Here is a 24175-nt window from a genome sequence, read left to right as displayed (position 1 = left end):
GTTCTCTTGACTTAACACTGTAGGAACTTCTAGTATATATGAAGTTTGTGGACTAAGGAGAACTTAAACCTGTTTGAGAAGTGAAGTGGTTCCCCTTAGCAATTCGAGACGTTTCCATGTATTCATTCTTTCCTCTGTGCATGAAAGACCATCACAGTAGCAGAGAAACTGGTGTGTTTACTATGATTTGGTTCCTTGTAAATGTGTGCCCCCAAAGGGACCTGGACCAGGGGAGGGTTGGGTGACAGCTGTGGGCAGGGGTGCCAGAGGCAACCAGAGGGGAGGCCTTTGGGGAAGCTGGTCACCCACGGGCGTGGAGTGTGCTGTGATTCTTCCTCTCGACGTGCTCAGACTTCATTTTTAGCCCCTGTCATTTTGTTGGTAGATTGAGTATTCTTTTTGCTGATCAGCCCGGGAACCTTGCTCTCTCTCCGTTGTCTCTGCTGCACGAGTGTCCTCTGGCCCACCAGGGTGCTTCGTAGGTTTCACACAGGAAGGAATGGCTACTTCAGTCTTTGTCTATTGAAAACGGTTATTGAAAAATGACTTTGTTTAGAACAAATTTCATTACCTGCTTTAAAACAAAATTAAAAGTGAGAGAAAGGCCAGGAGGAGGAAATCATGCTAATTAAATGTGTGTTTGCATCAAGGCACTAAATATTTTAACATATCAGATGAATGAAAACTTGCTAGAGATTTAAGTTATCAGAATGAATTTTTCTCAGGCAGTTCATATGACTTAAAATCACATAGAGCGAGATAGAAAAAGCGAGTTGCCATTTCTGTTTAGGCAAATACAGGAAGCTTTAAAGAAGTTAATGGTCAGAGGTTCTCCTGACATGGACATTCACCTTCCTCACACCCAGATGTTTGGCTGTGCTTTTATTTCTCACTTGATCCGGAGCATAGCCCCCTCCATCTTGTGGTCAATCTCCGGCTCTCTGAGGAGCAAGTAATTCAGAGGTGGTCTCATTAACAGCCAGCTTGGAGACGGTGCCAGCACACAGTGATACGTGCTCAGTGTTGGGTCAGGAATTTCTATGAGTGAAGGTCGGTGGTTGTAAGTCTTGTTGCGGACTGAGTGCTTAGGCTCAGCATGGAGACCTCAGCCTCCCCTCTTATACCCGGAGGACAGAACACAGGTGCTTGATCCCAGGAAGAAGGAAAAGAGGAAACAGCCAACCCGTGAACAACATGCGTTTGAACGGCGCAGGTCTGCACACGCGTGGATGTTCTTCAGCTACACGATCTACAGATGCGGAACTGCAGGTGTGGAGGGACTCTGGATGCAGAGGGCTGGCTGGAGATCCTCCATGGATTTCTGACTGTGTCCCTGCCTCTGTGTTGTTCAAGGGTCAGCTGCATTTTCACATGGATGGCGAGTGTTTTGTACCTTGATGTTGAATGCAGAGGTGGCTGAGAGAGGTACTCAGCTCTGATCTCACCCTTAAACCCAGATTGGGAAGCGTCCTGGGACCCTTTTTTTTTTTTTTTTCCTCTGAAAGTATTCATGAAATTATTTAATCTTTCATGTGACTTGAAGACTGTTCATCTGTCCTTTTTTTTTTTTTAAAGAAGATTTTGAAGTAGTAGTATTCAAAAGGATGGTTGATTTTAAGAGAGATTTTGTCTTCTACCTGTTAATCTCTTTCTTCCCTTAGTTTTTGTTGCATTTTATTAATCAGTTCTGATTATAACTCTCCCATTGGGGAACTTTGTTACCTGTCCTCCTTTCCTTTTGAATGCATTTTCCACTATTGATTCCTTCATCCATCTACTCTTTTCACCCATTCATTCCAAAGTGTCTCCCAGGCCAACTGTAACATCCAGGGAGGGGATATAAAAATGAAGGACCAGGGAAGAGCATCCTTTTGTGTGTGTCACATATTTCAGATGTCTGTCTGTTTCTCCTGCTAGAAGTTGAGTCACTTGAAGACCACAACCTCGTTTCCCTTGTCTTTGTAGCCTGCCTCCCAGACTTAGCAGATACTTGGTCACTTTGTGGAAGAAACGATGTCTATTTCTAGCTGATCATCCCCGGGACTTAATGATAGAGGGCCATGGTTCCATTTTCAAATATAGCAAAGGCATAATTATTGTCATCCATTCATACTCTTCAACTTCATTCTCAAAATTAAGCCCCGAGTCAACCAATAATTACCTTTGAAATGTGTGGGTTATTTGAGGCAACCAGGTGGTGACCTTGAGTCCTCAGCCAGAGTTTATTTCTGGAACCCAGTCGGTGGCCTTGAGCTGTTTTTTTTGTTGTTGTTGTTCACTTGGTTCCCAGGAGCCATGGTTTCCCAGGAAAGATGATTCCCGTTGGAATCGGGCTGTGATTCTTGCTGGGTTAAGTTAATAAGTCCTTTGTTGCTGCTTGTGCAAGCTTACACCCTGAACTGGGACAAGTTTTTGTTTGGGGAAACGTCCGAGAAAGAGGAACCTTTGCTTTTATTCAGAAGTCAGAAATAAAGGCCTTCCCACCACCTGGAGATGTTTTGGTCATGGCATGGCAACCTGGCTTCATTTCTGCATCTAACAGTTGAGCAGGCAGGCCTCTTTCTTTACCCTGGGCCAGTGCCCAGCATCCCCTGGGAGCAGGGGGAGTGCCATGGGGCCCCTGCCCCTGCTCCATGCAGGATCATGAGGAGGCAGGAACTCAAGGCTCCTGTGTCCATGGTATGGAGCTTCCCAGCTGCTTCTCCCACCATCCTCACCACGTTTGAAAACCTCCCTTGTGATTCTTCCACCAGCCTGTGCTCAAAGGGCCTAGATTCCTTTTCTCTTCTTTCCCCATGGAGCTGGAGAAGCATCTGGTAGTTAAACTGATTCAGGAAAGGTTAAACCAACTACAGGCAGCTTGTGGCCCTCGCATGGACCACAGTTGCCCTCTGATGGGTCTTGTGACTGCAGGCAGTAGTGGTGCAGACCTGTTCAGGACACCTGCCCTTTCCAGTTCAGTTCAGTTGCTCAGTCGTGTCCAACTTTTTGCGACCCCATGGACCGCAGCCCGCCAGGCCTCCCTGTCCATCGCCAACTCCTGGAGTTTACTTAAACTCATGTCCATTGAGTCGGTGATGGCATCCAGCCATCTCATCCTCTGTCGTCCCCTTCTCCTCCCGCCTTCAATCTTTCCCAGCATCAGGGTCTTTTCAAATGAGTCAGTTCTTTGTATCAGGTGGCCAAAGTGTTGGAGTTTCAGCTTCATCATCAGTCCTTCCAACGAATATTCAGGACTGACTTCCTTTAGGATGGACTGGTTGGATCTTGCAGTCCAAGGGACTCTCAAGTCTTCTCCAACACCACAGTTCAAAAGCATCAGTTCTTCGGCACTCAGCTTTCTTTATAGTCCAACTCTCACATCTGTACATGGCTACTGGAAAAACCATAGCTTTTGTTGGCAAAGCAATGTCTCTGCTTTTCAATATGCTGTCTAGGTTGGTTATAGCTTTTCTTCCAAGGAGCAAGTGTCTTTTAATTTCATAGGTGCAGTCACCATCTGCAGTGATTTTGGAGCCCCCCAAAATAAATTCAGCCACTGTTTCCATTGTTTCCCCATCTATTTGCCATGAAGTGATGGGACCAGATGCCATGATCTTAGTTTTCTGAACTAAGTTTTCTGAACTCTGCCCTTTCCAGAAAAGCCGCATTTCTGTTCACGGCAGGACTCCCCGCAGGGGAGGGATGATGGTCCTTCTCCAGGTGACCCCAGCCTCTCCAGCACTGATTTCTCCGAATCCCTTGTTTCCCGTGCAAAGGTCTTTGAAATTTGGTTCCCAGCTTTTCAAGACTTTTATTTTGACCTTCTTGGCTCTATTTTCTGTCATCTGTCTGTAGTCTCTAAAACGATTTGCTTTATTGTTTATTCTTAAATATGTGTGATACCTTGAGCCATAGTTTCTTTTTGTAACTTCCTGTTTTGAAATATTTAGGATCACAGAATGTTGGGAGAAAGGGAAACAGGAGGTCCCTGCATCTTCTCCCATCATCCCCAAGGGGCCACGTCTCGCATAACCACGTGCCTTGTCAGAGTGTGAACGTGACTTTGCCACACTTTCAGAGCTTACTCAAGTTTCCCCAAGTGTGCGTGCCCCGTGTGTGTATGTGTACATGCAAGCACACGTGTTTAGTTTCATGCGGTTTTGCCGTGTGTAGATTCGTGTAACCGTCACCACTCTTCCACACACGGTCATACAGAATCACCCATCACCAGGGGACTCCCCTGTGCCCCCTCCTTACAACCACACCCCTCACCCCTGGCCGCCACTCGTCTGTCCTTCTCCATCCCTATAATTTTCTTTCAAAAATGTTACATAGATGGAATCATACCACGTGTACCTTTTTGAGATTGGCTCTTTCTGCTCAGCACAGTTCCCCTCGGAACCCTTCCCTGTCGTCTCACGAGCCAGTACTTCGTCGCTGAGTAGTCTCTCGTTGTATGGACACATCACAGTTTCTGAACAATTTACCTTGTAAAGAACAATGAGGATATTTTGACTTTTCCAAGAAGAGAAGCTGTGGACCCTCCTGTGGAGGTTTTTGCATGAACTTGAGTTTTCATGTCTCTGGGATAATTGCCCAAGAGTGCAATCGCTGGGTCCTTTGGTTAAACACATACTGTTCTGAAGGAAAGTGCCAAACTTTTCCAGAGTGACTGTACCATTTTACACTCCCACTAGCAATTTACGAGTGGTCTGTAGCTTATTAACCTCTCAGACGTCCAGGATTGCTTTGATATATTTGTCAATGGAAAAGGTAAAGATCAAATGCAGAATATTTTAGGAAGTAAAGTTTAGCTTATATGATCAAATCTTCGTAATTTTTATGTTAATACTCAGTTCCTTAGATGAACTCTCTAAGTATGCTCTTAAATGTTTGATTTCTTTAGTTTATTTATCTGATACAGATACAAATAAACAGGTGACACACAAGCAAGGGGGACACTTGGGGTCTAGAACCATCCTCTGCATCATTAGACCTTGCAAGACTGAGCCTTAGATTTAAGTTTGGACATTAAGTTGCTCCCTATTGGTTTATCAACTAAATCTTCACATAGGTTGTGGTATCTGATATTTCTTTCTTTTTTTTTTTTTTAAATAGGTGGTCTTCCCCTGGGTGGGACTGTCCCCCAAAGTAGTTGTAATCATTTCTGATTTCCTTCTGTAAAAATATAATCTTTATTAAAATAATGAAGAAAGTATATTAAGAGTGCCACATTCCCTGACTTAACTGGCCGAGTGACGCGGGGCAGACCGCTCCGTGGTGCCCCAGCTCTCTCTGCAGAACTGGGAATAACAGCATCTCTGAGGGTTATGGGCCATACATACTCCAGGTCCTAGCTGCCACTAAAGGTCCGTGTCTTTCCTTGGCCCTGACTTGTTACTTGACAAATGACTTAAACAGTCATTCACAGGGTGCAACCCGGATGCTCCCTTACTCAGCTTTGAGCAACAGGAACTGCTTGGTCTGCCTCGGCTGCCCTTTGTCTGAGTTGGTGCCTCACTGACCCTTCAGGTCAGCCTCCAGAACCTTGCCGGGTGCTCACCTCCGGCGCCGCGTCCAGGGCGGTGCCCGGGGCAGAGGAGGCGGCTCCAGACACCTTTTGCTCCTGGCTCTGTCACGTTGGCGTTCTTTGTTTACATCACTCACTCCTTTTGTTTCCAGCCAAAGCTGCAAAATAAGTGAATTTTTTTTTTCCACCAAAAAAATATGTGGAAAACCTTTGGGTTTTGGCCAGTTGGGAAAGAGGGATGTTATTATCTAAAAGGAAAATTCTTTTTTCAGTTTAGTGTAATTCATGTTAAAAGATTATTTTTGTTAGAGAGCGGTTTAAAGCTGGTTTCTCTCTCAGGGCATAGTGGCTCAGATGGTGAAGCATCTGCCTGCAGTGCGGGAGACCCGGGTTCAATCCCAGGGTCGGGAAGATCCCCTGGAGAAGGAAATGGCAACCCACTCCAGTACTCTTGCCTAGAGAATCCCAAGGCCAGAGGAGCCGGGTGGGCTTCAGTCCATGTGGTTGCAAAGATTCGGACACAACTTAGCAACTAAGCAACAACAATAGAGTGGAACCAGTGAACATTTGACCGAGCATTTGACACTCAATTTGTACGCAAGACAGAACAGTGTGGGCTGAACGACTGTGAAAAAGAATCGATTGAGAGTGTCAGTTAACACACAGTCAAGACTGTCCTTATCCTCCCAAACTGATCTCCAAGCAGACCTTGCCAGGAAGAAAGGGTTTGTACCTTTCTTTTGTAACTCACACCCGGCATGTGAATAAGGAAGTCATTTCCAACCCAGGCCCATAATCAAATCAGCTTGTTGACGAAGGGGATGTAGGAGCTGGAGACCAGTCATCCAGGTGGACCCCACGCCCCACAGACAGATGGTTTTAATCCCTGGTGTCACATTTATAGGGGAGCAGACTGTGCGGTCACCATGTCTTTAACCTGACTCCACTAACCTAGTCAGAACTTTTATGTCTGTCTGGGACATCTGGAGAGATTACGGATCCAAACCCAGCCAGCCTAAAAACTTGCTTTGTTGTGTTGAGAGCGATTTATCTTGAAAATGGGCAGGTTGCAATAAAGCCAGGACAGGCTTGGTGCTGAAGCAGAAATCATCCTGGCTGTATTAAAAGCCCTGGCTGGTGAGGCTGGCAGTGGGGTGCTGGTTAGTAGACGACCTCAGCGGGGCTGGAGGATGTTTGCCCTGCAGACCTCTGCCCGCGCACGAAGCCTCCGAGTGGGTGGATTGGTGCGGAGGACAAGCTTATCAAAGTCTAGACCAGGGTCTGCCAAATACGTCAGATAAGAAAATAGCTTCTGAGAAGATGCCAGCAAGCCTAAGTCCAGATCTCTCACAGAAATGTCATTCATGGGTTTTAATTTATGAGTCTGCTTTGACTCAGAATAGGCAGGCGACTTCCCCGGTGGTCCACTGCCCACCTTCCAGTGCAGGAGATGGGGGTTCGATCCCTGGTTGGGGAACTAATAAGATCCCCTGTGGAAGGAAATGGCATCCCAACCCCTCTCATGTTCTTGCCTGGAAAATCCCATGGACAGAGGAGCCTGGTGGGCTCCAGTGCATGGGGGTTGCAGAGTCAGACATGACTGAGCAACTAACACTTTCAAGAATAACCAGGTGCTCCTGAAACCCTTCCTCCTCAGTCAGGTGACAGGCATGTGCCCCCAAAAGACCCAGTTGCTCATTTCAGACTGAGGAACATGCTGCTTGTAGCTGGAACAGTTCCGCTTTGATCCAGGCTTCCTCCGCCAGAAACAGAATCGTGTTTTCTGTGTGTGGCACGCACCCTCTGCAATTCCGCCTGTAAATTGCCATCGAAACCACTCACTTCTGCTGCCAGCCCTTACGGTTCCCACACTGGCCCTGCAACCCTGCATTCCCACTGGAACCTGAATGATGGTCACAGACAAGTGCAGGGCTGTGGGCACCAGTGGAGGCGGCTTCTGTTCACGAGGTGCTTGGGGGGTTGAGCACTGCCACACTTCTGTGGCCTTTTCTCTCGATTCCCAAACTGGCTTTGCCTGTTAGGGGAGGCATACGTGGTGAAACGCTCCCATTTCATAGAGGAGGACACTGAAGGCAGAGAAGGCCAAGGGCGTGCCCAAGGTCACATAGGGGATAAGGACCCTCCTCTGATCCTCCACATGGCCCAGGCTTGTAGTCTTCTCCTGGGTGAGGCTGCAGGTGGAGCAGCCCCCAAGTCTCAGGGCTTGCATCTGACCTCCTCACTGACCCGGTTAGAGACTCAGTCCTTGCCTGGGCTCCCCACCCCAGTGAGCGCTTCTAGGAGCCTCACTAAGGAAGAAGGGGCTTTTTCAGGGGACTTTCTCCCAGCAGAACCTTCATCCCTTCTTTAGGCTTCACCCAGCACAGCACACACAGTGTGGGGAAGGGGCTGGAATAGGAGGCACACGGGGGTCTGACCCAGCTGGATGCTGGACCCAGGACCAGACTGTCCTGCATCTTAGCACTGGGTTTTCTTCCAAAAGCCACACCTGTCTTCCTGAACCTGGACTGTGGTCCATGTCTGTACACACCTGCAGCCCCATTCTGGGCCGGGTTGACGTTCTCTGCATGGATAACTCAGAGATGGCCTCTAGGGGGCAGCGTTGCCTCACTCCAGCTGCCTAGCCATCCCCTGGCTGCAGGCGAGGTTCTCTTAGAAGCAGACTCGACTGCTGAGAACTTGGGTAGACTACAGCTCCTCTCTCACTGTGGGGTAGAGATTTATCTTTTTATTGTAAATTAGCAGCATGTACAGAAATGCAGTTTTTTCCCCCCTTAGGGAATCTGTGGTAGAAAGTTTCAAGGTATCCTAGAGATTCTTTCTCATTTCTTTATTCAGAGGTTATTTTAGGCATCATAGGTACCACTTTGAAACCTTAAAAATAGACTTTGCCTGAATCATGTTGTATTATGATACGTCTCAGTTCATCATCAACTGGCATCAGAAATTGCCTCTCTCTGAGCTTTGTCCTCCAAAACGAATTTCCTGTAGGACCAGAGAGACGAATTCTCAAAGGGTAAAGGATCTTTGGGCATTTCAATTGTGGATTTATGTGTAACCTGTTCTTCTACCTCGGTTATTCTTCCCTTTTCAACTGTGTGAACCCAGGATGGATCCCAGTGGTCTCCTCCACACCTGGGCCCTTCACTGGCCCCACAGCCGGCTGGACGGTGTGCACCCTCCACCCTGGATGCATGTCGAGAGGTCCAGGGTGTCGAGGGAATAAACTAGTTCTTTCCGATGGCTCTCAATCTCTCCCAGCATCAGGGTCTTTTCCAGTGGGTCAGCTCTTCACGTCGGGTGGCTAAAGTATTGGAGTTTTGGGGGGGTAAAAGGATTTAAATGTGGTGCAGTGTTAAATTGACCAGAATAAGTGGCCTATTTTGAACAACGGGTTGGAACTGGAGCATGTTTTGAAAAATATCCATAGAAAGAATACTTTCAAAAACTGATTCTTATTCTTGTAAGAATAAAACTATAATAGTGGCTAACATTGACGTATTTTGAAGAAATATATATCATCTTGTTGAATCTTCTCGGTAACTCCCTGAGGTAGGCATTGTTATTACCATGCTCATTTTATGGATGAGAACTGCAAGACATAGCTCCAGGTTAGGTTGCCCAAGTCACACCCTGGGAGATGTTAAGTCAGGATTGGAACTCAAGACAATCTGGCTTCGGAACCCACACTCGTAATTGTTATTCAGTATTATGAGAGAAGTGTTTTTATAAATTATTTGTAGCTGTAACACTTTTCTGTTGAGATATAACTGACACATACTAGTTTCAGGTATACAACATAATGATTTAATACTTGGATATATTGTGAAGTCATCACCTTCCCATAAAAGGTTTTTCATGGGAAATATTAAAGCAAATTAAGAGATTTCTTCTGGTCATAGTGCTTTCATCCTTCCTATTATTTATAACTACAGCAACCATGAAATTAAAAGATGCTTACTCCTTGGAAGGAAAGTTATGACCAACCTAGATAGCATATTCAAAAGCAGAGATATTACTTTGCCAACAAAGGTCCGTCTAGTCAAGGCTTTGGTTTTTCCACTGGTCATGTATGGATGTGACAGTTGGGACTGTGAAGAAGGCTGAGTGCCGAAGAATTGATGCCTTTGAACTGTGGTGTTGGAGAAGACTCTTGAGAGTCCCTTGGACTGCAAGGAGATCCAACCAGTCCATTCTGAAGGAGATCAGCCCTGGGATTCCTTTGGAAGGAATGATGCTAAAGCTGAAACTCCAGTACTTTGGCCACCTCATGCGAAGAGTTGACTCATTGGAAAAGACTCTGATGCTGGGAGGGATTGGGGGCAGGAGGAGAAGGGGACGACCGAGGATGAGATGGCTGGATGGCATCACTGACTCGATGGACGTGAGTCTGAGTGAACTCCGGGAGTTGGTGATGGACAGCGAGGCCTGGTGTGCTGAGATTCATGGGGTCGCAAAGAGTCGGACACGACTGAGCGACTGAACTGAACTGAACTGAACTGAACTGAACAGCAACCATGTTCATGAGAATTTAGAGGGGAAAAAAACCCCCAGAGTATGTTATTCTTTATAGACGGTGCGTAAAATCAGTCCATATGCGGTCGACAAATGGCTTTTTTCATGTTGAGATTCAGCATCAGTGTGAAGTGTCACCCGGCCTGGGGGCCTCCTTTCTGATACTCGACTGGCTTTGCTCCTGAGTTGGCACTGCTGATAGGTTTGCCCATGTGTGCAGGTTGCTATATCACCTAGGGGCCTCTCTTCTTTAATCTGTAAGATCATAGAGTTGGACCAGCCTCTCTCTGAAATGCCTTTAATTAAAATCCTTGGATTGTATGAAATTTAGTATCTTATAAAAATGAGTAAATAATATGACACAAGTTGACATTTTAACATTTTTAGTAAAATAAACTCTGTAGGGCCCCAGGTACTTGACTAAAAGTAAGTCCTTTGCCAGCACTTCCCTTATTTTTAAATTTAATTAGCCTATTTAAAGAGCCAACTGCCAGTGCTCTGTTTTGAACTAAATGCGTGTTTAGCAACAAAAGAACTCTTACAAGGTTAGTTTGGACTTGCCTTCACTAGGCATTAGAGAATGGCTAATTAAAGCTGTAATGAGAAACTGCTCATTTCAAATGTCTCCGATTAAAAAGACCAACCACATCAGGAATCGGTGAGGGTGTGGCAGGATTGGAGCACTCGCGTACTGCAGCAGGTAGATGTGAAATGAGCCACTTTGGAAAACAGTTTGGCCCACACCTACCATGTGATCCAGCCATTCTACACCTGGACATGTACCTCCAAGAAAGGGAAGTGCAGGTGCCTACAGAGGCCAGACACCAGGGTGCCCCACACTGGAAACAGCCCAGATGTCATCACCATCTGAGCCGATACGGTGCATCATCGGCACAGAATGGAATACCGCTCAATAGTGAAAAGGAAAGAACTGTTGATACACACAGTGGTATGGATAAAGTCTCAATGATGCTGATAAAAGCCAGAGCAAAAAAATGAGTACCTACAATGTGATTCTGTGCATAGAATTTCTTTTAGAAAATGGAAGCTAATCTGTAGTGGCAGAAGGCAGGCTGGTGGCTGTCCAGGATGGGGGAGCAGAGCGGGGAGGAGGGGGTCCTGAGGGCGTCGGGAAGATTCTCGGGGTCAGGGAACACCCGTGTTCCAGTCTCATTGCCTTTCGCACGGATCTGCGTGCGTCAGAGCTCATCAAATCGTATAGAGTAAGTGCCCCATGTGTGAACCTGTATATATTAAGTCCCCTCCATGCGAACCTCCAAGTTTGGAACTTTCAGAGATGCGTGTGTGCGTTCCATCAGTGTGAGGCGTGAGTGACGTTGCAGCTGGTCCTCTGGGCGAGATTCTGTGTCCCCGCCAGGCCAGGAGCCACTCTTGTCCCAAGTTATCTTTACCCGCCTGGGTCCACGGACACCTTGTTGGTGGTCCTGGCCGTGACAGTGACCACATGTTCGCAGCCTGCACGTCTCTCGTGAGCTCTGGCCGTGGCCGTGGCCTGGGCTGGGAGTGGGAACCTGGCACAGTCACGTCCGAATCTCCTGCCGGGTGTGGAGATGGGTTGATTGCACCACGATGGATGCTTCCTTCTTTTCTGAGGGATGTAAAGCCCCCTGTCTGAACTGCAGCTTAATAACTGATCATGGATTGTAATGCTCTGGCTAAAAATAAAGCCGTCTGTATGCTAAATAAGAGTCAGAAGGCACGTGGAAGGATGCCGATTCCATTTAGCAGAGGTTCCAGCCATCGGAGGGTCTTTTCCATTTCCTCTTGCGCGTGGTTGTGTCGGGAGGGACCGGGAGAGTCGCTGCCCACCCCCCGCCCTTCCTTTCTCTCCTTTGTGACAGTCCCCCCGGGCTCGCTGCCTGTTTGTTTTTTCACCTCACATCCTGCTCTGTGTTCCGCTGCCGTGTGGGGTGCCTCCCCCACCACCCACCTCCCTTCCGGCTCCTGGGAGTCGCTGCCCCCGGTCCCCTCCCCTGGGCCACAGGGCAGGGCCCCTCATGCCACTGTCCCCGCAGCTGTGGACATGGCTGGAGGAGCTGCAGAAGGAGCTGCTGGACGACGTGTACGCCGAGTCCGTGGAGGCCGTGCAGGACCTCAGCAAGCGCTTCGGCCAGCAGCAGCAGACCACCTTGCAGGTGACTGTGAACGTCATCAAGGAAGGCGAGGACCTGATCCAACAGCTGAGGTGGGCCGGCCCCGCCCCTCCCCCCCCATCCCAGCCCCCTGCCCCAGCCCCTCTGTCCCTATACCCCCGTCCCTGCCCCCATCCCAGCCCCCTGCCCCAGCCGCTCTGTCCCTACACCCCCGTCCCTGTCCCCATCCCAGCCCCTCTGTCCTACACCCCTGTCCCAGCCCCCCGTCCCTGTGCCCATCCCAGCCCCCTGCCCCAGCCCCTCTGTTGCTACACCCTCGTCCCTGCCCCCATCCCAGCCCCCTGCCCCAGCCCCTCTGTCCTACAGCCCTGTCCCAGGCCCCCATCCCTGCCCCCATCCCAGCCCCCTGCCCCAGCCCCTCTGTCTGACACCCCGGTGCCAGCCCCCCATCCCTGCCCCTGTCCCAGTCTCCTGCCTCTACCCATCCCCTCATCCCAGGCCCCCATCCCTGCCCCTCTGTCTCTACCCACCACCCCTGTCTCAGAACCCTGTCCCAGCCCCCCAGCACTCTGAGGTCTACGGGGCACTCTTCCCCCTCTGCTTTTTTGAACCATTTACTATAACTCTCTGTCCAACTAGGCAGAGAATGAATAACATCCATGCAGAGGAGACTTTAACATCTCTCTCCTTTCTTTATTTTTCCTCCTTTGGTTTTCTTTCACTCTTTTTACAATTTTTCTCTTTATGGCATTGACTAATAAACTTCCCTGGTGTCTCAGACAGTAAGAATCTGTCTGCAATGCAAGAGACCTGGGTTTGATCCCTGGGTTGGGAAGATCCCCTAGAGGAGGAAATGGCAACCCACTCCAGTATTCTTGCCTGGAGAATCCCATGAACAGAGGAGTCTGGCGGGCTACAGTCCATGGGGTCTCAAAGAGTCGGACACGACCAAGCAACTAACACACGAACTTTCCCAGAATTCAGATCTTATTAATATTTCCTTTTAACATGTACCTATTACTGACTGAAATTTCTTTACAAACCAGATGAATTTAAACCTCCCAGGACTGCGTCCTTGGGGCCCAGAGCATGCTAGTTTTCCAGAATGTGGTAGGCGTCCCTACCCTGAAAGTCCAGGCTCAGGCAGGCCCGGCCTCTGGTGACACTCAGGTGCTGCTTGTGGGGGGAAGACAGGAGGCAGGCTGGGGCTGGGCCACCTTTACGTGGAGCCCCTGCTGTATCACTCAGGGTCAGCTTATCTAATGGTCGCTGGCATCTTCCCACGGTGCTTGCTTTGCCGAGAGTCAGGCAGCCCCTCCGTGATAAAGGCTCAGTGAGCTGCTTCACAGGGAGACGCTTACAGCCGACCTGGCGCTGCCCTTTGTAGAAACTGTTATTGGTCAGTTGCTCAGTCGTGTCCGACTCTTTGCAACCCTGTGGACTGCAGCACAACAGGCCTCCCTGTCCTTCACCATCTCCCGGCGTTTGCTCAAATCCGTGTCCATTGAGTCGGGGACGCCATCCAGCCATCTCGTCCTCTATAGCAAATAGGAACTCTTTTCTTCTCCACTTAACGAGGAAGGGGGCTGAAGATGAAGCTCCCTGGGATGCTTTGTGTGGTGGCTGGCCGCCTGCTTCTGAGAGGGGCTGTGAGGAGGAGCGGGAGGTGTTCCTGGGCCCCCGGAGAAGCCCAGGGTGGTTGGGTGGGAGAAGCAGCTTCTTTTCTGAGTGCTGCAGCCCTGCTTCCTGCCGGCTCCTTCCCCCGGCCCGGCTCCCCAGCCCTGACAGGGAGAGGTCTTCCCTTACAATTCTTGTTTGCATCCCTGCCTCCTTGCAGGGACTCAGCCATCTCCAGCAACAAGACGCCGCACAACAGCTCCATCAGCCACATCGAGACAGTGCTGCAGCAGCTGGACGAGGCCCAGGCGCAGATGGAGGAGCTCTTCCAGGAGCGCAAGATCAAGCTGGAGCTCTTCCTGCAGCTGCGCATCTTTGAGCGGGATGCCATCGACGTGAGTGCCCCACGGGCCCTGCCCCCGAGCCATGCCCTCGCCCACTGCCCCCCTTTCTGTCTGCACCAGGAGGAAGACGAGGAGGGACAGAGTGGCCCCCACCCCAGCTCGGCCCGAGTGAGAGGGCTCGGCCCTGGGGGAGGCAGGTGGGCAGCGGGCAGACACCACACAGAAGGAGAGCAAAGCGAGTGAGCTGTGAGGGTGCAGCCCAGGCAGGGCTTCTGCAGACAGGGCTACCTTGTGCCCTCGGCTGGTCACCCTGGACTGGGCTCCGTACACAGCCGTCCCCTCATCCTGGGGGCAGAGGCTCAGGGTAGCGGTGGTCCTCCCCACCCTGTCCTCTTCCTCTCCCTGTGTGCTCCCTGAGCCTGTAGTAATGGTGTTTTATGTCCCAGGAAATGCCCCACCCGCCTCGCCCCGCCCCACCTTTTTTTCCCCCCCACAGAAATATTCTCAGGTTGCCTGTAATTCTTAAAAAATAGACTATTGCACCTTATACGTGACTAGGAGAAAGGACAGATTTCTTTTCTTCATCAGAAAGAGAATGTTTCTTGATTTTCTGCCAGGCAAGACTTTATGTTTCTGAACTTGACGAAGTTCAAGCAGAAGTCATTATCGCTGGATGGCGCTGAATCTGTGTGTGAAACAGGATGATTCAGGAACCAGATACTCCCTGGTGAGGCTGGCTTCCTGGAGCCCGAGGGCTTTATGAGCTGCTCGCAGGGCCTACCTGCTGCCTGTTCAGGTACCTCCAGGCATTCCAGGTGGCCCATACCCACCCGCCAGAGTCCGCAGAGCGGGCTCTCTTGTCACTTGACCTGCGTTTAGAACAGAGCCGTGAGGGCAGGGGGCCCGGACCCCACGTACTGCAAAAGACAGAGGGGTGCAGGGCTCCCTCAGCTGAGCAGACCCTCTGCCTGAAGTGGTCCTGGGTCCCTTGGCCCAGCCCCAAGTGGCAGTTTGGTATGTGGGCCTCTCATGAGGCCTTTCGTGGCTGCTTGTCTAAACTTCTGTCAGCCTTTTCATTACATTAAAGAAAGGCCTTCTTAACGGTTAACCGGTGATGACAAGGAGTTAAACTCTGCCCATGTTGCCTGGTCAAACCTGCTCAAGGGCTTTGGTCTTGACTTTCCCGTCCACGGAGAGCAGAGACACACTGGTCTCAGCCATCCTGTCTAGTCATGGTCAGGGTGCAGCACTGGGGGTCTCTGGGTCAGGGAGCAGTGCTGCATGAACAGAAGAGCCAGCGTAGCTGCCCTCCTCTCTCACCTCCATTTCGCAGAAATTACCCCTATAAACTTAGCTGCTTATTAAATAGTTCCAATCAGGGACTACAAAGAAGCAATCAGAAGCACTATTCGAAGTATTCCTTCTGACATTTTGGTATTTGAAAAACAAAAAAAGGTTGACTTTGTTTGTATTAATGCTGCTGCAAAAGGGAGAATTTTATTTTGATTGTGTTTCTTCTTTCACGAAACTCCTGTTTTAAAATGTAGTTCTTTAGTCGCTCAGTCGTGTCCGATTCTTTGCGACCCCGTGGACTGCAGCACGGCCAGACTTCCCTATCCTTCACCATCTCCTGGAGCTTGCTCAGACTCATGGCCATTGAGTCAGTGATGCCATCCAACCATCTCATCCTCTGTTGCCCCATTCTCCTCCTGCCTTCAGTCTTTCCCAGCCTCACAGTCTTATCTCGTGAGTCACCTCTTAGCATCAGGTGGCCAAAGTACTAGAGCTTCAGCATCAATCTTTCCACTGAATATTCAGAATTGATTTCCTTTAATATTGACTGATTTGATCTCCTTGCAGTCCAAGGGACTCTCATGAGTCTTCTCCAACACCACAGTTCAAAAGCATCAATTCTTCGGCGCTTAGCCTTCTACGGTCCAACTCTCACATCCATACATGACTGCTGGAAAAACCATAGTTTTACCTATACGGGCCTTTGTTGGCAAAGTAATTTCTCTGCTTTTTTAATATGCTGTCTAGGTTTATCTTTTCTTCCAAGGAGCAAGCGTCTTTTAATTTCATGGCTGCAGTCACCATCTGCAGTGATTTTGGAACCCAAGAAAATAATGTCTGTCACTGTTTCCATTGTTTCCACATCTGTTTGCCATGAAGTGATGGGACCGGATGCCATGATCTTAGTTTTTTGAATGTTGAGTGTTAAGCCAGCATTTTCACTCTCCTCTTTCACTTTCATCAAGAGGCTGTTTAGTTCCTCTTCGCTTTCTGCCCTAAGGGTGGTGTCATCTGCATATCTGAGGTTATTGATATTTTTCCCTGCAATCTTAATTCCAGCTTGTGCTTGCTTCATCCAGCCTAACATTTTGCATGATGTATTCTGCATATAAGTTAAATAAGCAGAGTGGCACTATACAGCCTTGACGTACTCCTTTCCCAATCTAGAACCAGTCTGTTGTTCCATTTCCTGTTTTAACTGTTGCTTCTGACCTGTATACAGATTTCTCAGGAAGCAGGTCAGATGGTCTGGTATTCCCATCTCTTGAAGAATTTTCCACAATTTGTTGTGATCCACGCAGTCAAAGGGTTTAGCATAGTCAGTAAAGCAGAAGTAGATATTTTTCTGGAATTCTCTTGGTTTTTCTACGAACCAGTGGACGTTGACAATTTGATCTGTGGTTCCTCTGCCTTTTCTAAATCTAACTTGTATATCTAGAAGTTCTCGGTTCATGAACTGTTGAAGCCTAGCTTGGAGGATTTTGAGCATTATTTTGCTAGTGTGTGAGAGGAGTGCAACTATATGAAAATTTTAACTTTCTTTGGCATTGCCCTTCTTTGGGATTGGAATGAAAACTGACATTTTCTGGTCATGTGGCCACTGCTAAGTTTTCCAAATTTGCTGGCATATTGAGTGCAGCACTTTAAGAGCCTCATCTTTTAGAATTTGATATAGCGCAGCTGGAATTCCATCACCTCCCCTAATTTTGTTCGTAGTGGATCAGTCTCAGCCAGGGATAAGTGTTTTCCTAAGCTGAGAAATTAAGCCAGCCTAAGTTCAGTCACAGACCAGCCAAAAGAAAGTCTAAAAGCTTTTAAAATGTCATAGCCTGAGAGCCTTCTGTTTCTCTAGAGTAATCCTGAAAATGTGGAAAACCTGAGCATGTTAGGCTTTGCTGGGATTTCCTCTCTTGTCTGGGAAAATGCCCCATCTGACTGCCCATAGCAGGCATGGCCCAGTCTCATGGAAGAAATTCATGGTACCTTGTCAGTGTTTAAAAATCCCCTGTATCACTTGTATTTGAATTGAAATAACCTTTCCATCTCTCAAAAGTGAAGCAGGATTTCCTATAGCTTAGAATATTGGGATTACAGTCTCCAGATAGCCCAAATAAAATCTGCTCCATTGATATGAAAAGAACAGCCAAAGCCTTATGCTAGCCTCCTGTGAGAGTTACAGAAAACAGCCATAGCTCTCTGTACATTTAGAAAGAAAAAGACTGTCTAAAAATTCAGGGATACATTAAAAAAAGAAGTGGTATCTGAGTTATTTCTTCAAAGAATCCTGTTCAAAAAAGCCTTGCACTTTTTTGAGCTTCGTGTTTGCCACAGGTTTATTTTCTTGGCTTGCGTGATGATTAACAAGCTGTAATGCCAAACGTGGGGACAGGATTTTTCCTGATGCTCCTTGATCCTGGCCGTCGCCAGGGTTTCCTTGTGCTCAGTGAGTGTTTTTGAATCCTGCTGCTTTTAGCACATTGATCTTTGTTTATTGTCCATTTCTTGAGTGTTTTCTGAGCCTAACGTTGTCTGTGTGAAGCACTGTGGCTGAGTCTGTAACTCATCACCACACCTAATTCTTCTCCCTCAGGGTCAGAAAGCAAACAAACATTAAGAAAGAAAATTCCCTTTAGAATAGAGATCAAGGTTAAAGTTATGGTAATTTTTTTTTCCTTTTAAAAAGTATTTTCCTTGGGACTTCTCGGTTTATGTCTAACTTGGCATTGTTTAAAATTATTAATTTGCAAGTGGATATAATTATAAATGAATTAACTTACAAATGAATATATTAATGTAATAGACACATATATTATGCAGACCCAGTAATAAAAGAAGAAATCAGGGAGATTTAGGCAATAGGAATTTGGAGAAGCCTTAAGATTTTTATTCTTTCCCATCTCACAGCTGGATTCTGTGTAAACTCTCACATTCTCAAATTAATTTCACAACAGCTCCTATGGATAAAAGAAATTAGGATCCATTGGAAATGTAGAGATAATATTTGTTCACAAGAAAGTTTTCCCTCTTTTCTGGATTTTATAATTTTGGTCATTATTTTTAAAAAGTATATCATGTAAGTTTTCAGACCTACATAAAAGTAGCAAAAATTGTGCAGTGCCTTTCCAAGTGCCTGTCGTCTAAATTCGATGAATTTGCCCATCTTACCAGGTATCCTCCTTTTGATATTGTTGTGCTATGGTGTTTTAGAGGAAAAACTCGACCAGCTGGTAGTGTTTCACTCCTAGAGACTTTGTAAGTACCTCTAAAAAGTAGGCCATTTTCTTACATAACCACATCCCAAGCACCCTGCCAGTTTAAGAGTGTTTCTTTGTTACCTGCTAACACTCAGCCTCTGTTCAGATTTCTACAAGTGCTGCAGAGAGGAGGCACATGGGGTCTGCTCCTGCATTTGTGGGTAATGTTTTCATCTGGAAGTGTCTCTCTCTCCCCTTCTCTTTTTTTCTGTGTGATGACTCATTTAAGTAACAAGTATCAAAAGAACCAGGTCCCACATTTTGCCTTTTTTCACTTGATTTCTAGTAGGCTGTTTAACCATGTTTCTTTCCTTGGCATTGTCTGTAACCTTACAAGGTGGATGGTGGTGGTAGTTTAGTCACAAGAGTTGTGTCTGACTCTTGCAACCCCATGGATTGGGTAGCCCACCAGGTTCCTCTGCCCATGGGATTTCCCGGGCAAGAATACTGGAGTGGGTTGCCATTTCCTTCTCCAAAGAAGGTAGATGGAAAGACCCGATCAGATTCGGGTTCCTTTGGGTTCCCAAAGCTCCACAGCTGACCCTACTTGGCTCTTCCACAAGGCGGCTTGTGTCCTGTCTGGTCCCCCTTCTTCAGGGATGCTGCGGGTAGTCTGCAATCCCAGGAGGTGCCCCATCAGCCTCTCTTTCATAGTCCACTAGGTACCGATGACCTTGACCTGAATAGGTGATTTACTAGGATTTTTGTTAGAAGTTTTCTAATTTTATTATTTCTGCACTTAATAGCTAGATTTAACCATAAAGAGGAACTTTGCTTCATCATTTTGTGCTTGAATAATTAGTTTTCTCCTTTAAGAACCAATTTTGAGGATAAAGCTTGATTCCTTTTAATCAGAACCAAAGAGCTTTTCATTAACTTTTTGGATTTCAGCTCTTCTCTGGAGTTAATGGGCTTCTTTATAGTCAGTGTATTTGATTCAGTTGTGGTCATTTTTTAGGGTCTAACTGTCCTGTCTTTGGCCAGTAGGAGCCCCGTCCACTGGCTTCTGTGTCCTTCTGGCGCAGTCTCATCCATCTCTTCCTCCCTGACTCGGCCCTGAGAGGTGTCACAGCAGGCTTTCATTCTTCATGTCTTGGTCCTAAGCAGATGATTTCCCCTGTCAGATCATCTCAGACCTGGAGTCCTGGAACGATGAGCTTTCTCAGCAAATGAACGACTTCGACACGGAGGACCTCACGATCGCGGAGCAGCGCCTGCAGCACCACGCGGACAAGGCCCTGACCATGAACAACCTGACCTTTGACGTCATCCACCAAGGGCAGGACCTGCTGCAGTACGTCAACGAGGTGCAGGCTTCCGGTGAGCAGTACGCCCGCCCCGCCTTGGCCGGGGCTCCTCTCGGCGACGGCTCTGCGGGCCACTCACCCTGGGATTCAGGTGTCACACCTGCTCTCTGCATGGAGACGTGTGCTTGCTTTCACCCACGTGAAAATGAATGTGTTAGTTGTTCAGTCGTGTCTGACTCTTTGCGACCCTATGGACTGTAGCCCTCCAGGCTTCTGTCCATGGGGATTCTCCCGGCAAGAATACTGGAGTGGGTAGCCTTTCCCTTCTCCAGGGGATCTTCCCAACCCAGGGACTGAACCCCAGTCTCCTACATTGCAGGCAGTTTCTTTACCATCTGAGCCACCAGGGAAGCCCTCACCTGCATGATGTGGTCACATCTAACATTATGACTAGTGTACTTCCCCCTAATACTCTTTCAGGTTAATTCAAGTGGCATGAAGATTCGTTTTACAAATGATTTATTGTTGTATCTCCATGAATGAAAAGTAAACCCCAAGAAAATATTTTCATGTCCTTTTTTTTTTTTTTTTTTCCTGAGTTTACATTTTACCAGCAGATGTCACTGTAGGCTCAAAACCGTGGAGGGACTGTAGTGTTAGAAATTTAGCAGCAGGAGAAGGCAATGGCACCCCACTCCAGTACTCTTGCCTGGAAAATCCCATGGGCAGAGGAGCCTTGTGGGCTGCAGTCCATGGAGTCGCTAGGAGTCAGACATGACTGAGCAACTTCATTTTCACTTTTCAATTTGATGCATTGGAGAAGGAAATGGCAACCCGCTCCAATATTCTTGCCTGGAGAATCCTGGGGACGGGGGAGCCTGGTGGGCTGCCATCTGTGGGGTCGCACTGAGTCGGACACGACTGAAGTGACTTAGCAGCAGCAGCAGCATACTGCATTACTCCTGTTACACAAGTCAGATTCAGTGCTTTCTCAAGAGTTGAACAGGTATGCGGTAGATAACAAAAATAAGCCAAAGCTCGCTCGTTTATAAAGGACTTCTCACTTTGACCAGATATCAGTATAGGGGGAAAAGCAGGTAAATAGGTAATGAGCTTGGTTTGATTGTGCTTAGTCTGTCAGTCGTGTCCAGCTCTGCAACCCCACGGACTGTAGCCCACCAGGCTCCTCTGTCTGTGGGATTCTCCAGGCAAGAATACTGGAGTGGGTGCCATGCCCTCCTCCAGGGGATCTTCTCAACCCAGGTTTACCGCATTGGTTTGATTAGCTGTACCTTAAATTTGGCTTTGGACCCCATCAAACTCATCCTCTGAGACACACTCGTGTGCTCAGAGGTGCACGTAAACCCCCTCTGCTGGCCTCAGCCTTCCCAGTCACGGCTTGGCTCCCGCTGGGTAGGTAGGTCAGGTTTCAGATGCAGCGTGTACATCATGCACCCGTTAAGAACAGGTTGAAGTGCTGGTTGAACTCAGGTGTCCCTTCAACGTCCACAGGCGTGGAGCTGCTTTGCGACAGAGATGTGGACATGGCCACGCGAGTCCAGGACTTGCTGGAGTTTCTGCACGAGAAGCAGCAGGAACTGGATCTCGCAGCTGAGCAGCACCGGAAGCACCTGGAGCAGTGTGTGCAGCTGCGCCACCTGCAGGCCGAAGTCAAGCAGGTAAACGAACGGCCGGAGGTCTGAGCCGGACCCAGGAGGACCCACAAGTGCGCTCCTGGTGACTCGGACGTGCGAGCGCTGGGAAAGGTTGGCCCTGTTCAGAACACAGCCCTCCTGATGTAAGGGTAGAGCACGCGCCCTGACACAGCTGCAGCTAGCTGAAAACAGCCAGCGCCCGGGCAGCTGTGCGCTTATTACTCTAGTAGAAAAGCCTTTGCCACCCAGCAGGCCGATCACTTACGAGTCACCTCCCCTTCGCTTGTTTTGTCATTGGTAATCTCTTGCCTGAAACTCTGAATGTGGTGCTTCCTGGGCTGAATTTTTTTTTTTTTTCCCTCCCCAAATAAGCTATTATCAATCTGCCCCAGACCACAGGCTGTGTATGGCTGGGGTCTTCTTGTTTTGTCAGAACTCTATACTGCCACCTCCCAGAGAGCATGGCAAAACAAAAATGGACATCTGGAACAGATTGGTTTCAGCTCAGTGCCCGTGGGATTCCATGCCTGTGTGTATTAAGCATGTCCGTGACATTTTACCTCCTGAGCCAGGGAAACCATGGACGTATGGATTCCCAGGATTCTGGTAGATGCACGGAAAGACACATGTTAAGTTTGATCACAGGAGACTTAATGGTTGCCAAATGGCTGCCAAGTGGCCATTGTAGCCCCAGCCATCGCCTCCACGTTCCAGGCATCAGGAAGGGGAAAGCATAACAAGAGGCAGCACCTGGATCAGTAAAGAAAGACGTTCCCCAAATGCTCCCAGAAGCTCTTGCTTTGATCTCAGTGGCTGAAATTACGTCATACCTGTGGCAAGCTGTCATGGTAGCTGAGAAATGGCTTTATCTCAAGCTCTTTTCCACAAGTTGGGATTTTTCTGAATAAAAGAGATGAGGAAAGTAGGTATTGGGTAGGTAACCAGCAATTTCTGCCATAAGTGACTGTCCAGATTGACCTTCCACACTCCCTGTGGCTTCCACAGTCAGAACTGACTTCCGGTTCCGTGATGCTGAGACTGGTGGTGTGGTCCTGATTTTCAGCAGACCGCAGAGCTCATCCTTTGGTTCCTGTGCTGTCTCAGCACTGATACTAATGTGGAGGATATGTTAGTGAGACCAAGGAGAATAACCATGCAGAATAACCAAGCAGTTTGGTTATTCTGCATGTTCCTCAGGCCTTAAAGGAGTGAAAGATACATGCATTTTTTATTATCAGAAAATTTCTTTGCAGTAGTAGGTTTTCTACCGTGTGATTCTCAATCTGTGTTGACCCATGGACTAATGATCACTCCTCTGGATGCTCAACCCTTTTCAGTTCTCACTTGAAACTAAACGTGAGAGAATTAACTTTACTGTTATTTTTTAAAGTTAAGGGGTGTGTGTGTGTGTGTGTGTGTGTGTGTGTGTAAACTTGTATTTTTTTATTTTTGGTTGTGCTGGTTCTTCCTTGCTGCCTGGGCTTTTCTTGAGTTGTGGCGGGGGGAGGCTCCTCTCCAGCTGCGGTGTGCAGGCTTCTCATTGCAGTGGCTTGTCTCGTGGAGCCCAGGCTGTCGGACGCGCTGGCTTCAGTGGTCGCAGCCCCCAGGCTCTAGAGCACAGGCTCTGTCATTGCGGCGCACGGGCTTAGGTGCTCCAAGGCTTGTGGTATCTTCCCGGACCAGGGAAGGAACCCGTGTGTCTCCTACACTGGCAGGCAGATTCTTTACCCCTGAGCCACCAGGGAGGCCCCAGAATTAATTTCAAAATGCAGCACTTAACGCTCAGATCGCACAGAAGGAAAGCAGGCAGTTGCCAGTACGGTCACAAGGAAGTCAGTGCTCCCTAGCCGACAGGAGCCGCTTGACTCCCCAGCCCTCGGGTTGCGTCGCCGCTGCACCGTGCCCGGACGCCCCGGGAGGGCCCGCTGCTGGGAGTCCCCCGTGCTGTGTTCCAGGTGCTGGGCTGGATCCGGAATGGAGAGTCCATGCTGAACGCCGGGCTCATCGCGGCCAGCTCGCTGCAGGAGGCAGAGCAGCTGCAGAGGGAGCACGAGCAGTTCCAGCACGCCATCGAGGTAGGGACCCGGGAGCCCTCGGAGCCCGGCCCCTCTGGCCTCAGGGCCAGCCCGCCAGGGCCCCCCTCGAGGCCCCGACCCTGGGCCCCAGGACGGCCGCGCCTGCAAACCTGCAGTCAGCGCATCACAGGAGCAGGTAGTCCAGCAAGCGCTGGATGCACCCATGCCGCCAGGGCGGCCTCGCCACAAGGGCCCCGGGGGCCGAGGGAGGCTCCTGCCGAGCCCCTGCTGTCCCGTGGCTGGCAGGCCCCGGCAGGAACACCTCGGCACCAGGGCGCCCAAGCTGGGGTCTTCGCTGAGGTTCCATCCATTTTGCTGGTCTCAGAGGCACAGCCCACTGCTGTGTAATCAGTCTTGACAGAGCAGGGTGTGCACTGGGGGTGGTTATTTTCATAGATCCATTGTTATTTTCATAAATCCAGTGGATTTTCATAGATCCATTGTCTGGCTCGGACCTCCAGAGAGCACAGTTGGTTCATTCTTGGCTTTTTCTAACTGTGTCTTTCTTTCTCTTTTTTCTTTTAATCA

The 24175-nt window shown here is 48.7% G+C and overlaps 1 protein-coding gene across 1 annotated transcript in view; it reads left to right on the top strand.

Annotated features, from left to right (window-relative positions):
- TRIO (trio Rho guanine nucleotide exchange factor) overlaps nucleotides 1-24175 on the top strand; it is a 352914-nt gene that overhangs the window by 190990 nt on the left and 137749 nt on the right. Inside the window, exons 12-16 of the mRNA XM_052659225.1 lie at nucleotides 12085-12254; nucleotides 14000-14174; nucleotides 19795-19990; nucleotides 21430-21596; nucleotides 23528-23647. Of these exons, the coding sequence (XP_052515185.1) occupies nucleotides 12085-12254; nucleotides 14000-14174; nucleotides 19795-19990; nucleotides 21430-21596; nucleotides 23528-23647 (828 nt within the window). The remainder of the gene's footprint in view (nucleotides 1-12084; nucleotides 12255-13999; nucleotides 14175-19794; nucleotides 19991-21429; nucleotides 21597-23527; nucleotides 23648-24175) is intronic.

Source organism: Budorcas taxicolor, chromosome 20, assembly GCF_023091745.1.
Source record: "Budorcas taxicolor isolate Tak-1 chromosome 20, Takin1.1, whole genome shotgun sequence".
Classification (NCBI taxonomy): Eukaryota; Metazoa; Chordata; class Mammalia; order Artiodactyla; family Bovidae; genus Budorcas; species Budorcas taxicolor.
The sequence above is the reverse complement of the archived record's forward strand: the minus strand, read 5'-3'. Positions and strand labels throughout refer to the sequence as shown.